General features: G+C 45.6%; 1 protein-coding gene and 1 long non-coding RNA gene across 2 annotated transcripts; one reads left to right on the top strand and one right to left on the bottom strand.

Annotated features, from left to right (window-relative positions):
* Positions 1 to 3,666: 3,666 nt before the first annotated feature.
* On the bottom strand, positions 3,667 to 9,391 carry LOC125114409 (uncharacterized). Its single transcript, XR_007131786.1, has 3 exons — positions 9,207 to 9,391; positions 8,656 to 8,830; positions 3,667 to 4,688 (listed from the first exon to the last, which is right to left on the bottom strand). It is a non-coding gene; the product is annotated as an uncharacterized LOC125114409 (long non-coding RNA).
* On the top strand, positions 4,284 to 14,599 carry LOC125114408 (keratin, type I cytoskeletal 28). Its single transcript, XM_047757676.1, has 8 exons — positions 4,284 to 4,799; positions 5,665 to 5,747; positions 6,550 to 6,706; positions 8,750 to 8,911; positions 9,005 to 9,130; positions 12,659 to 12,876; positions 13,925 to 13,980; positions 14,254 to 14,599. Exons 1-8 carry the CDS (start codon positions 4,284 to 4,286, stop codon positions 14,394 to 14,396), a joined length of 1,461 nt encoding a protein of 486 aa, XP_047613632.1. The 3' UTR covers positions 14,397 to 14,599.
* Positions 14,600 to 15,232: the final 633 nt, after the last annotated feature.

The following is a 15,232-nucleotide window of genomic DNA, read 5'->3' on the forward strand; positions in this document are numbered from 1 at the left end:
AATTCCCTTGTGATGCTAGTGGGTTAAGGATCCAGCATTGTCACTGCAGCAGTTCAGGTTCAATCCCTGACCTGGGAACTTCCACCCTGCAGGTGAGGCCAAAAAAAGACTACTGATGGCAATACACAAAGTAGGTACTCAGAGTAATTACTTATATGTGAAATAGGCTCATGATGCCAGACTCTCAGGACACCTTGAAAATATGCCACATCTTCACCTGGCAGGTGCCTGGCGACTCTGAGCAAATTGCTTAACATTTCTGGAATGTTAGTTGCCTCATCTGCTGAACACAGGGATTGAACTTTGCAGCTCCAAAAAGCTATGATAACTTTGTCCAGAAAATGCATTTAAATGCCATGTCAATGCCAGCCTCAGCACCAGCTAATCAGGCTTCAGACTGCTTGTACCACTGCAGTTCCAGAAGACACCCTGACTGCGCTGGTGGCAAAACAACCTCATACGTGTCTCCACCGCAAAACCTGAACTGTCAAGTCCAACCAAGTCCTCTGAGCTCCTCCTTTTCCATCCTCCCCGCCTCCTTCATACCGCTCTCCTGCCGCGGCCTCAAGAAGAGGCTTTTTGGGTCATTTCGTGCCCATTTCTCCTTCCTTTTCAGTTTGACCTCCCCAGGCGGTACATACACACGCACACATGCATGCATGCACCAGTTTGTAATACAATAACAACAATGGGGGTTCCCATTACGGTGCAGCAGAAACGAATCCGACTATATCCATGAGAATGCAGGTCCGATCCCTGGCCTCGCCCAGTGGGTTAGGGACCCGGCGTGGCTGTGAGCTATGGTGTAGGTCACAGACGTTGCTCAGATCTGGCGTTGCTGTGGCTCTGGCGGAGGCCTGCAGCTGTGGCTCTGATACGACCCTTAGCCTGGGAACGTCCATGGACAGCTTTTCATTTGCCAGGCAGTGTGCAACTAAAATTATGCACAATTTTGCACAAAGGAGGACACTTTTTATCCACCTTTTAACAACGACCTGAACCCTTTCTGCAGGCCTCCCTACAGAAATGTTCAACTGAAAAGACAATCTTTTATGTCATTACGCTTAACGTGTCTTTCCCCAAAACTGGCCTAGCACCTTGTACTATTGGAAACGGACCCTTCATTTCCTCTCTCCTTCCCATCATCTCCCCCTCCTGCCTCCTCTCCTCCACCTCCCTGTCCACCTCTTTCCTCATCCTCCCACTCCAGGTCCACAGAGCCAATATATGGACTTCAAAGCAGAATCTTACGTTCTTTCGAGCCCCAGTGCCACACTCGGCTGCCTGTCACCTTATTCTTGAGTTAAAGTTCTTATTCTGAAGCTAATGCCACCCAGTTGCCCTTCACCACACCCTCCCATCATCCAAGGACTTTGATGTCTGGTTCACAGTCCACTTCACCCACATCTCGTGCCATGTGGGAGACTTCCTGGCCATGCAGTGGCCCGTTTTTTTTTTTTTTCCTTCGTTGTTTGTTTTTGGGTTTTTTTTTTTTTTTTTTTTTTTTTTTTGCTTTTTTTAGAGCCTCACCCACAGCATATGGAAGTTCCCAGGTTAGGAGCTGAATTAGAACTGCAGTTGCTGGCCCACGTCACAGCCACAGCCACACAGGATCCGAGCCACATCGGTGACCTACACCACAGGTCACAGCAACGCCAGATCCTGAACCCACTGAGTGAGGCCAGGGATCGAACCTGCATCCTCATGGATACTAGGCAGATTCGTTTCTGCTGCATCACGAAGGGAACACCAGATGGCCCATTTTTAACACCCCAGTCTAAAAGCTCCTACTCTCCTACTCCAATGACTTTTGATCTGTCCATTTCTCAGCTTATTCCAGTGACTGTTGGGTCCAGGTACCATGACTATGCCCTGACTTTTGTCAAGATCTAGTGTTGTATCTGCCTTAAAATTCTAAACTCTGGATTCTACTGTCCGTCTTTAACCCACCATCCTTCACCTCTATCAATCTGCTGCTCATACTCTCTCTATTCTGTATCTGCATGAAGATGCCCAATGACTCAACTTTTGTCTTTCGCCCCTGTATCTACCCTCTGTCTTACTTCCTTCTTTATAAATGACCATACGGTTGATCAACCTCAACGGTTTCCTCAAGAGTCCCAGAAACTTCTTTGTTGCTTTTTCCTTCTTCTGAACCTGTCTTCAAATCCCAAAGGCACATCAGCCTGATCAGCATCTTCTCTCTTCCTACACCAGGATAACTTCCAAATACGTATCTGGGAGTTCCCATCATGGCGCAGTGGAGACGGATCCAACTAGGAACCATGAGGTTGCGGGTTCGATCCCTGGCCTCGCTCAGTGGATTAAGGATCAGGCATTGCCATGAGCTGTGGTGTAGGTCGCAGATGCGGCTCGGATCTGGTGTTGCTGTGGCTGTAGTGTAGGCCAGCGGCTACAGCTCTGATTCGACCCCTGGCCTGGGAACCTCCATATGCTGCAGGTGCAGCCCTAAAAACCAAAAAACAAACAAACAAACAAACAAAACAAAACAAAACAACCCCCCCCCAAAAAAAACCAAATACATATCTGAATGTCATTACAAATAAGCTGGAAAGTTGCCATTTAATGGTTGCACGATCCCTTTAAACAACAGCAACAACAGCAGATGAGCTGGGCCCTAAATTCTTCCTGACAATCCCTTCACTCCTGGCTAGTCAGGTATTTTTCCCAGTTCCATGTACCGAATCAAAACATTCACACTTCCTATCTTTGTATGAGCCATTCCACCAACCCCTCAAAGTCAGCTGGACCCAAACTAAATTCCGTATCTTTTAGAATTCCCTTTATGGCTCAGTAGTTAATGAACCCAACTAGGATCCATGAGGATGCGGGTTCAATCCCTGGCCTTGCTCAGTGGGTTAAGGATCCCGCGTTGCTGTGAGCTGTGGTGCAGGTCACAGATGTGGCTCGGATCTGGCGTGGCTGTGGCTGTGGCATCAGCTGGCAGCTGCAGCTCCAATTCGCCCCCTAGCCTGGGAACCTCCATATGCCATGGGTGTGGCCCTAAAAAAAGCTAAATAAATAAATAAATTCAGTATCTTTTGCCCCCCGTATTCCCTATCTCAGTCAACATCTCTCAGCATCTGAAAACAATCACCGAAGAGTCCTCCCCAACCCTCTCCTCTTCCTTATTGTCCAAATTCAATTAAGGAGCACATCCTCTCAACTCCGTCTTTCCATCCCATTGCTCTCATCCTTCCCACCTGGACCACTGTCTTCGCCTTGTAACTGGCCTTCTTTTTCCACTGCAACCTGATTAGGCTGCCCTCTGCTTTTCAACTTAGAAGTCACTCCAAATCCTTTAGGACAGAAGGCTAAACATGATCCAGTCTGGTCCTGACCATACATTTCTTAAAGACTGTAACAATTTTTTTTTTTTTTGGTCTTTTTAGGGCTGCACCTGCGGTATATGGAGGTTCCCAGGCTAGGGGTGGAATCAGAGCTGTAGCCACTTGCCCACACCACAGCCTCTGCAAAGCCAGATCCGAGCTGCATCTGCAACCTACACCACAGCTCACAGCAATGCTGGATCCTTAACCCACAGAGAAAGGCCAAGGATCAAACCCAAGTCCCCATGGATACTAGTTGGGCTCATTAACTACTGAGGCATGACAAGAACTCCAGTAAATATCTATTTTTCATCTCTGCAGTTATGGAGCACCACGTCTTTATTTTTACATTTACCACTGAACCCCAAACATCGTAGCCATACATGTTAAATATAGGAATCAGTCAATACTTATGTTATTGTTCCAGGTAAGGAACAGTCGTAATCATGCTAAGAGCAAAGTCGTTACCACGGTGTTTTTGCTATGGTGGGATGAAATGTGTTTCTGTAGTTAACGATGCTTTATATAATTCTCTGGTAATTAAGACCCTACTGCAGCTGATGGCACCCTACCACTTCTTTAATTTTGAGACTTTAATCTTACTAAACTTTCAAAACTTTATAATAACCTGTGCCAGATAATGATGGTATAGTCCTAGGGTCTAGATGAAAGTAAAGGATGACTCACCCCAAATGAGAAGTTAAAATAATGACCTTAATATAGCAGGAACCTTATTATACTGAAGATAACAAATATCCTACAGCAACAGCCAGGATGGTAGACATTCATTTACCTCCCCCCCCCCCAAAAGTCACCCAATGATACATAATTTCATGCTTATCTGAACGGTGCCTTTTTTTCTTTTGGCGCGCACAACTCCAACTGTGACACCCCAATAATTGTGTATAAAAGCCCAGAGTAAACCCTCAGCACATGATGTTCTGTTCTCCTTTGACGTTACAGCTGCCCACAGACAAGGCAAACATTTCTCACGCTACCATGTCTCTCCGATTTTCCAGTGGGTCCAGGCATATTTGCTTACGGGCTGGCGCTGGATCTCTCAGACCATCCAGTGGAGGCGCTGGCTTTGCAAGCAGCAATATATGCAGCAGCTCTAGTGCCGGAAGTGGATTCTCCAGTGCTTTGGGAGGGGGCCTGGGCAGTACTTCTGTCGGGAACCATGCTGGTGGTACCCTTGGAAGTGCTGCTTGTGCTGGCTTTGCCGGAAGTGAGGGGGGCCTCCTCTCTGGGAATGAGAAGGTGACTATGCAGAATCTCAATGACCGCCTGGCATCCTACCTGGATAACGTGCGAGCTCTGGAGGAGGCAAATGCTGACCTGGAGAGAAAAATCAAGGGTTGGTATGAACAACATGGTCCCAGCTCTTGCCGTGGACTTGATCATGACACCAGCAGGTATCACCCAACCATTGAAGATCTTAAGAACAAGGTGAGCGAATTCACAAATTTGGAACCCCTCCAAGTATTTAAAACGAAGAATTACCTGGCAAAAGACATTGATGTACAACAGGGCATGCTTCATAACAGTTGTCTGTCATTTATACTGTATTTATTATTTATTTTGAAATATTATTCTTCCTAGTAGCTAACAACAGGCACTTTGATTCATGAATTTCAATGTAGCTTAAATGTAACTAGTTCCACTATTGTTTCTTTTGAGATACACTCATTGAGCAGGAAGTATTGTATTCTAAAAGTTATATGAGAGAGTTCCCTCGCTGGCTCAGCGGTTAATGAACCTGACTGGGGTCCATGAGGATGTGGGTTCGATCTCTGGCCTCGCTCAGTGAGTTAAGGATCTGGCGTTGCCATGAGCTGTAGTGCGGGTGGCAGACAAGACTTGGATCCCACGTCGCTGTGGCTGTGGTGTAGGCCGGCAGCTGTAGCTTCGATTTGAGTCCAAGCCTGGGAACTTCCATATGCCTTAGGTGCAGACCTAAAAAGCAAAATAAATAAATAAGTTATATGAGAAGAAATAAAACCATATTTGCCATTTTTTACATTAAATTTTAGGAGTTACCAGTGGCTCAGGGGGCTAAGGACCCAGCGTTGCCACTGCTGTGGCTCTGGTTACTGTTGTAGTGCAGGATCTATCCAGGGACCCAGGGAACTTTCACATGGCATGGGCATGCCTCCCCCCAACAAAAAATTAAATTTTAAAACATTCTGGTTATTACATAAGGAAGTGAGATGTTTATGCAAAAGGTTAATTGTGCCATATTTTTCTGTTTCCTGAAATAACAGATTATAAGAGCAGATTTCTCAGTTGTGTTTTCCTTCCTGATTTCTCCTAGATTATCTCCTCCACTACGGCAAATGCTAATATCATTCTGCAGATTGATAACGCCAGACTGGCTGCTGATGACTTCCGGCTAAAGTAAGACATAGACAATAATCTTGCCTAGAACATGTTTCTGATCTACGTAGTGTGCTAAATAAAATCTCAATTTCACCCCAAGTAGAATAAGCCATAAACTTAAAGATTAAAGAAAGTAACACATGTGACCCTACGATAACACCAAACAGTACAAAGCATGGTATAATATTACAATTGGCTAGATTCCCAGTTTATCCATATGTATTACATCCTTGAGACAAAGTGTCACTGTATTTCTATGCCTGCCTAAACAGGGCCCAGCGCAAAGTAAATGTCCATAAATATTTGTCCATAAAGTGAAAACATTAACTAAGATAAAATTGTAAAATGGTCTGTGTAATTGGGATGTCCTGTTGGAATTCGTGTAACCAAATCATTGCCAATTATCCTTCCCAGAGTCTGATGAGAGGAGTGGAGGAGGGCTTTCTTTGTATATTTTTATAACATCTAGAGACCTTATTCAAATTCTTTCTGTTAAAAGTCATTGAGGTTTCTGGTTTGTTTTTTGTTCTTTGTGGTTTTTTTTTTTTTTTTTTTTTTTAGGGCTGCACCTGCTGCATGTGGGAGTTTCTGGGCTAGGGGTCCAATCGGAAATGCAGCTGCTGGTCTACACCACAGCCACAGGACGAAGGGATCCTTAACCCACTGAGGGAGGCCAGAGATCGAACCCACGTCCTCGTAAATACTAGTCGGGTTTGTTTCTGCTGCACCACAACAGGAACTCCAAAAGCCACTGAGGTTTTATGTTTCCATCTCTCAAGCCAGTCTAACATGTGCTGACACTCACTGAATGCCTCCCAAGGTACGAAAGCGAGCTTGCCCTTCACCAAAACACAGAGGCTGACATCAATGGGCTACGGCGAGTCCTGGATGAACTGACCCTCTGCAGGACCGACCAGGAGCTGCAGTATGAATCACTGAGTGAAGAGATGACTTATCTCAGGAAGAACCATGACGAGGTGGGGGAAGCTTGATTCTAATCATTTTAAATACCTGGCAGCGGGTGGGGCAGAGGGCATTAAATTACAATCGTAATTCATGCTCATTATAACTCAAAAAGGCCAAGGCAGATAAAGAAAATAATACATTACTTTTGAAATTCCGGGAATGTTCAAATTCCAGTCCTTCCAAGTACAAAGTACCTTGGATGATTATTTTAACCTCTCTGTATATTAATCCTAACCTGTAAATTAAGTCCAAGAATAGGGAGTTCCCGTCATGGCGTGGTGGTTAACGAATCCGACTAGGAATCATGAGGTTGCGGGTTCCATCCCTGCCCTTGCTCAGTGGGTTAAGGATCCGGCGTTGCCGTGAGCTGTGGTGTAGGTTGCAGACGCAGCTCGGATCCCGCGTTGCTGTGGCTCTGGCGTAGGCCGGTGGCTACAGCTCCGATTCGACCCCTAGCCTGGGAACCTCCATATGCGGTGGGAGCGGCCCAAGAAATGGCAAAAAGACAAAAAAAAAAAAAAAGAATAGCACCCACCGCATACAGATGTTAAAAGACTTGAATGAGTTAACGCCCCTAAACTGCTTAAACAATGTCTGATCTATAACAACCACTCAATAAATGGTAGCTGTTGTCCCTAAGATGACAGTTCCAGGAGGGCAGGGATTTTTATTGGTTTTTTCCTACTGCTCTTGTCCCATCAACGAGCACTGTCAGTGACATTTAATCCAGAATTACATGTCTTGGAGAAAACCCTCAAGTTTTGCTTTAGCCCAGGCACTTTCTGTCAAGGGCTAGGATCCATGCTAATAAAAAGTGTCAGAAGCTCCCACCGTGGCTCAGTAGCAGTGAACCCAACTAGTATCCATGAGGATGTGGCTTCAATCCCTGGCCTCGCTCAGTGAGTTAAAGATCCAGCGTTGCCATAAATGGTGGTGTAGGTCGCAGACAAGCTCAGATCCTGCGTTGCTGTGGCTGTGGAAGAGGCTGGCAGCTGTAGCTCCAATCTGACCCCCAGCCTGGGAACTTCCCTATGCTACAGGTACGGCCCTAAAAAGCAGGGAAAAAAAAAGTGTCCTTAAAAATAAAAATTATATGCATGGTACAAATTACAATATATAAACTAAACAACAAGGTCCTACTATATAACACAGGGAACTATATTCAATATTTTGTAATAACCCACAATGGAAAAGAATCTGAAAAAGAATATATATTATACATAATATATACACACAAATCATTTAGGTGTACATCTGAAACCAATACAATATTGTAAATCAACAATACTTCAAAAAAATTTTTTTGATTTTTAAAAAATAAAGGAAAAAAGAATTCTATGCTTAATAACTCTCCAGGGAGTTCTTTCGTGGTGGTGCAGCAGGTTGAGGATCCTGCCGTTGTCACTGCATCTGCTGGGGTTCCATCCCTGGTCCAGGAACTTCCACATGCCTTGAGCATGGCCAAAAAACAAAACCAAACAACAACAGCAACAAAAACCTCTCTGGCCTTTGTATCCCCTTCTCACTTAAAAGAATAAGACACCTCTGGGTAGGAGGAGACCTTTTGTTGTGGTCGTTGTAATTAACAAATCACAAATTAAATAGATGAGTGTCATGACTACAGATGGAATAGGTCAATTCAAAAAATCCTGTACCTAGAGTTCCCACTGTGGCACAGCAAAAACAACCCCACCAGTATCCATAAGGATGCAGGTTTGATCCCTGGCCTGGGTCAGCGAGGGCGCCATCCGTGGCTGCCCTGAGCTGTGGTGTAGGTCGCAGGCGAGGTTGAGATCTGATGTTGCTGTGGCTGTGGTGTAGGCCAGAAGCTGCAGCTCCAATTGGACCCCTAGCCTGGGAACCTCCATATGCTGCGGGTGCGGCCCTAAAAAGCAAAAATCAAAGGAAATGAGGTGAAATGAAATATAAAATAAAATAAAATAAAAATCCTGTGCCTTACCTTAGACAACTCGAAGTTAAACCACAAACTTGGAGATATAAAGTAACAGGAGCGCAGGTCACGGCTCTGGGGTCACGCCCAAGTTTCCCCGCAGGAGATGAGGGCGCTGCAGTGCGCGGCCGGAGGCAACGTGAACGTGGAGGTGAACGCGGCGCCCGGCGTGGACCTCACGGTTCTGCTGAACAACATGCGGGCGGAGTATGAAGCCCTGGCCGAGCAGAACCGCAGGGATGCGGAGGCCTGGTTCCACGAAAAGGTGAGGGTCGCCCAGCCAGCCCGGAGGTCCCCCTCCCACGCCCACCCACCCTGCGGGGACAGACCCGCTAACTCCCGCGCGCCCCGCCTGCAGAGCGCCACCCTGCAGCAGCAGATCTCCGACGACGCAGGCGCCGCCACCTCGGCCAGGAGCGAGCTGACCGAAATGAAGCGCAGCCTACAGACGCTGGACATCGAGTTGCAATCCCTCTTGGCCACGGTAGGCGAGAACGCAGGTCCGCGCGTCCAAAGAGTCTAACTTGAAACCCTTCCCTGCCTCCCTGTTGTAGCTTTACCTCCAAATACTCAAGAGAGGGCAGGACAGACGCTCAGAAAGACGGGCAGCGCTTCCTCCCTGAGGTCGCTGGGAACTTCCTTCCGCCCATGCTCAGTGCCCACTTCATGAACGAGGTCCTTCCTTCCGGTGGTCCATCTCAGTTGCAGAGCAAGCCGTGGCAGCTTTGATGCATCTGAAAATTAAGTGGCTGGCTTACATACTGCTGCCATGCAAGGCAGAGCTGGTGTCACCAGCATCGCCTAATATTGATCAAAGCCTATTAAGGCATCGCTGGGCTTTCCATCAGGCAGAGGAAAGGAGGGTACACATTGGATTCCAGGTGCAGACTGTCAGCCTCCTCAGCCCCGCAGTGTGCAGGGGAATTATGAGAAATGGTTTTGAGAATTATGGCACACAGGTGCCCCAAGTGTTCCCTGTCTTCATCGGAGCTTTCAGGCTCCCTAAGGACACCAGGTTGTGACATAAAGAAAAGAGCCACTGTTCTAGTATCCATGAGAACACAGGTTCGATCCCTGGCTCGCTCAGTGGGTTAAGGATCTGGCGTTGCCGTGAGCTGTGCTGTAGGTCACAGACACGGCTTGGATCTGGCGTTGCTGTGGCTGTGGTGTAGACTTGACCCCTAGCCTGGGAACCTCCATATGCCACATGCTGTGTGTACGGCCCTAAAAAGACAAAAAAAAAAAAAAAAGAAAGAAAGAAAGAAGGAAAAGAGCCACTGTTACACAAAGGAACCCAACAAGCAGAGGAGGAAAAGATGCTCAAAACAGTAGGAAGACTAATTTGTTTGGCCACCCTAGAAAGGCGCAGTTCTTTCTTACCTTATGGTATTTCGATAGGAGACTTGTTTTTACCACTAACTAACCCCATCAGAACAGGTGTGCCGCCCTGCTGGCTGGTACCCCTGACCCTCCTCCCTGCCACCTTGGGGTCCTGGAACCCTCCTCTCGTCCCCATTCCCTTCTTTCCTGCAGCTAGAACCCTGAGGACCTGTTCCTACTGCCATGCCTCTGAGCACAAATCCTCTTTATTTCTGAGCTATGTTGAAAGAAAGAAATTCCTGAGTTCCCAGAGCAGAATTTATGCATTTTCACAGAGAAGCAATGATGTTAGAAAGTAATTAGATTCAGTGGATTCCTACAGTTTGGACTCATGAGATAGTCCACCAAAAAAGCCCATTTTCATTTGCAACTGAATTACGGAATAATGGTGCAGTGCAACCTAACTTCTATTCCTGAGATTCTTATGTGGTCAGATGAATTCTAGAGTTGAGAACACAAATCGTGGGTGAGCTTGTACAACCTCCAAGGACAGCCTGACCTTCCTCCTCGTCTCCACGCTAAACCTATACAGCACAAGGCTGTGAGATGGAGATGCTGTGGTCCACTCTGATTTAGGAGAGTGTTAGCAACCTGCAAAAGGAATATCCTATGAGAACTCTTTGTCAGGGAAATTCAAGTTTTGAGTAGCCAAGCACATGCTTCACAGACATCTGGCGCTTGTGGTCTCAGCCTCCCCGTTACCATCCTGGTCACCTTCTGCTCCTTTGCCCTGGAGAGCCCAGTGCCACCCCTGTAATGCATACATCAGTCTGTTTATGGAAAGCAGGGCTTTTTAGTCCCCCTAGACCCAGCATTTGCCTGTTATCATGAATATTTTATAACTCCCACGTTATAGTCCTAAAGATGAGCTCAATAGATAATATGTTCAGCAACACACACAACTTTACTTTGCTTTTTTAGGGCCACATCCTCGGTATATGGAAATTCCGAGACTGGGGGTCAAATCCGAGCTACAGCTGCCGGCCTACACCACAGCCACAGCAGCATTAGATCCGAGCTGCATCTGCAGCCTACAGCACAGCTCATGGCAATGCCAGATCCTCAACCCACTGAGCGAGGCCAGGGATCTAACCCACATCCTCATGGATACTACTGGGATTCCTTACCGATGAGCCACAACAGGAAATCCCATACCAAAAAATTGTTTTAAACCAGTATTATTCCTTAATTGCCATTAAAAGGAAAGATAAAAATATTTTAAGTAAAAGAAAAATACAAATATATGTTTTTCTTTTTATGGTCGAACCTGGGGCATATGGAAGTTCCCAGGCTGGGGGCCCACACCACAGCCACAGCAACACCAGATCTGAGCCGCATCAGCGACCTACACTGCAGCTTGTGGCAACCCTGGATCCTTACCCCACTGAGCGAGGCCAGGGATCGAACCCGAATCCTCACAGAGACAATGTCAGGTCCTTCACCTGCTGAGCCACAACAGGAACTCCCAAGTAAAATATATTTAACATGTACACATTTGGGCCCAACCACCCTAGAACACATAATGAGAGAGACAGAGGCCTCCACCTTCCTTTGATGAATAAGTTTTATCTTAAACAAAGTGAGATCAGGAATTGGTCCACACAAGAAGAAAAAGAAAATGAAAGAGTAGAAGTAAGGTGGACACTCAGATAATAACTAATGCCCAAAGAAGTGATAACCATCAGATGTGATATGATAAGGGAAAGAGGAAAATTAATTGAAGTAGGGGTCACCTGACAAGACAAATTATGGACTATGGTAGTTGAGAGGGGGAGGATGTATAACATTCATTAGAGTAGTGTGGAAATAATGACCTGTCCTGTGTTATGAAACAGGTCTCTTGTCTTGAAATCCCAGCCCTGTTGAGGCATTCGTTCAATCTCAAGTGCTTAATAAAAGGCCTTTGGTTAATGACCAAAAAAAAAAAAAAAAAAAAATCAAGGACAGATTAGAAAAAGAAACAGCAGCACAAAAATCCTTAGAATAGTAGAGGGGGAGTTCCCATCGTGGCTCAGCAGAAACAAATCTGACTAGTAGCCATGAGGTTGCGGGTTCGATCCCTGGCCTCGACCAGGGGGGTTAAGGATCCCGTGATGCCGTGAGGTGTGGTGTAGGTCGAAGACGCGGCTCAGATCTGGCGTTGCTGTGGCCGTGGTGCAGGACGGCAGCTGTAGCTCCGATTGGACCCCTAGCCCGGGAACCTCCATGTGCCGCGGCCCTAAAAGACAAAACAACAACAACAAGAGGCATCTCAAAAATAAGCATGTCATTTCAAAATGTAAGATTTCCAATATTGATTTCTTATCATACCCTGCACAAGGATATTTTAATAGATAGGTTGATCGTAATATGAAATAATTCCTAAAGATATGAATATCCATTGAAACAGTCAAAAGTCTGATGGAGCAAAGGATCATGCCTCTCACGCCGGGTCATCCAGCAGCCTGACCCCCACCCCGAACCTGGGAAATGCCAGTCCCTTCCCTCTCTCTCTACCTCCTGTTTAATTGCGATGAGCCCCCCACGTTTCCAGAACTCACCTAGGGAGCAGCACTGCCTTTGCCTGGAAACGCCAGTCTACACAGTCCTCACCGTGGTTCACCCCTTGCTCTGACACCTTTGACATCCTCAGAAACACTCCCTGGAGTGCTCCTTGAGCGAGACGGAGGGCAACTACTGTGCGCAGCTGGCCCAGATCCAGGCTCAGATCGGGGCCCTGGAGGAGCAGCTGCACCAGGTCAGGACTGAGACCGAGGGCCAGAAGCTGGAGTACGAGCAGCTCCTGAACATCAAGGTCCACCTGGAAAAAGAAATTGAGACCTACTGCCTCCTGATAGATGGAGACGGAAAGTAAGTAACACCATCTGAAAATCTGGTTTTACCTATTTTAAGCCACAACCACACACTGTCCTTCCCCTTCCAGATTTCCAGGCCTTCCTTCTTCCTTCCCACTATAGAAAAGCATGGCCAGGAGTTCCTGTCGTGGCTCAGCGGTTAACAAACCCGACTAGCATCCCTGAGGACGAGGGTTCCATCCCTGGCCTCGCTCAGTGGGTTCAGGATCTGGCGGTGCCGTGAGCTGTGGTGTAGGTGGCCGATGCGGCTCCGATCCCGCCTTGCTGTGGCTGTGGTGTAGGCTGGAAGCTACAGCTCCGATTGGACTCCTAGCCTGGGAACCTCCATGTGCTGAGGGTGCGGCCCTAAAAAGACAAAAAGGAAAAATGTAAAAAAGAAAAGCACGGCCAGCTCTTGCCTCTGGTGGCCTCTCTTCTGTATTTCGTACGTCACAGCCTCTTCTTTATCTGCCTTGGGTGCCCCCAGTTGTCCCTGCAGAGGCCCCCATTGGTTGGCCATGTTAATCATTGTGGTTTCAAGATTCTCCCCGCCCCAGCCCCAGGCTCTGTCCATCTTTCAGTTCATTGCTCACATCACTGCTGTCGTGAAATACACATACTTTGTACAAACCTCCAGGATCTATATGTAAAATATTTTTCTTTCCTTAAGTTTCAAATTCTTGGGGTTTTTTTTTTAACTTGACTTTTTTTATATCCTCTCTTCATTTGTTATTATTTTTAATGGCTGCACCCTCAGCATATGGAAGTTTCTGGGCCAGGGATTGAATGGGAGCTGCAGCTGTGACCTATGCCACAGCTGTAGCAATGCCAGATCCTTTAACCCAATGCACCAAGCCTATGTGCTCTCTTTAGATGACATTTAATTACTTTCAATTCCCACACCCGAAAATGTTACTATTTCCCTCTATAGAAAATGCAGATCTGTTTTTGGCATACAAAGTTTCCTTGCATGCCGGTTCATCTATTGATCTAATGAATATTTATGAAGTGATAAGCAAATATTATAGAACAAACTGAGTTTCTTTTTGTTTTCTTTTTAATAGCTCATGCTCCAAATCAAAGGGCTTTGGATCAGGAAGCTCAGGAAATTCATCTAAAGGTACTAAAATCTACTTCTTTTTCTACTGCAGCAAATATTTTTACATTAATGACAGTCACACACTATGGCAACAGTCTATACTGAGGTAATTTTAACTAAAGTGCTCTAAACTGAAAGTATTATTTCAAGTGGATAATACTATCCCAAACTATTATTAGAAACCTATGCTTCACTCCTTCGCCAAAAATATATTATATTACAATGAGCCATGGAATTTTTTGTCATGTAATCTTTTAGGTTGAATATGTGTATTCTCATATGCTTTATTTCTAGATTTATCCAAAACCACGCTGATAAAGACGGTGGTTGAAGAGATAGACCAACGTGGGAAAGTTCTTTCATCGAGGGTTCAGTCCATTGAAGAGAAGACATCTAAAGTGACCAATGGCAAGACAGAACAAAGGCTTCCTTTCTAGTCGTCATTTCTCGAGAAAAGAATCATTTGGGGAAAGATCCTGCACAACTGCATTATTCTAAATGTCAAGGAGATAATCAAAACGTTTTTCATTTAAAGATAAGCTACTTAGCAAAAACCTCTGTTTTCTTAATTACCTTTTACAGGAAGCTGGGTGTTTGTTTTCAAATAAATTTTAAAAAAATGATGTGCATTAACTTCCATTCACTCATGACTAAACAGTAATGATTTGCGCTGAATTTCTTCCATATCTAATTCATAGGGAGACATGTATGGAGTGTATTTTAACTGTCCTTTTACTCTAGTTCAAAATAATAGTTCCCTCTTGGCTCAGTGGGTTAAGTCCTCACTGCTGTGGCTCTGATTACAGCTGTGGTGCCGTTTTTTTCTTTTTTTCTTTCTTTTTTTTTATTACTTAATGAATTTTATTACATTTGTAGGTGTACAACAATTATCACAACCAAATTTTATAGCATTTCCATCCCAAACCCTCAGTGCATCCCCCCACCTCCCCCAATCTGTCTCATTTGGAAACCATAAGTGTTTCAAAGTCTGTGACTCAGTTTCATCCCTGGCCGGGGAACTTTCACATGCCATGGGCGTGGCAAAAAATAATAAAATAAAATAATAGTCAATACCACATGGCACTTAAATATTAATTCACTAGGCATAATCTTTAAATTTCACCGTTTAACGTTAAGTCCATAATTTGGAAATTTGTAGAAATTCTCCTGTGATTGAAAAGTTCCACCTCTAGAGGGCGCGTTCCTGGGGTTTCACCTATGAGCCTAGCTCAAACCCTTCTGAGATCTGGACACTTTCAGGATACCATTCCCC

This window comes from Phacochoerus africanus, chromosome 14 (genome assembly GCF_016906955.1).
Source record: "Phacochoerus africanus isolate WHEZ1 chromosome 14, ROS_Pafr_v1, whole genome shotgun sequence".
In the NCBI taxonomy this organism is placed as follows: domain Eukaryota; kingdom Metazoa; phylum Chordata; class Mammalia; order Artiodactyla; family Suidae; genus Phacochoerus; species Phacochoerus africanus.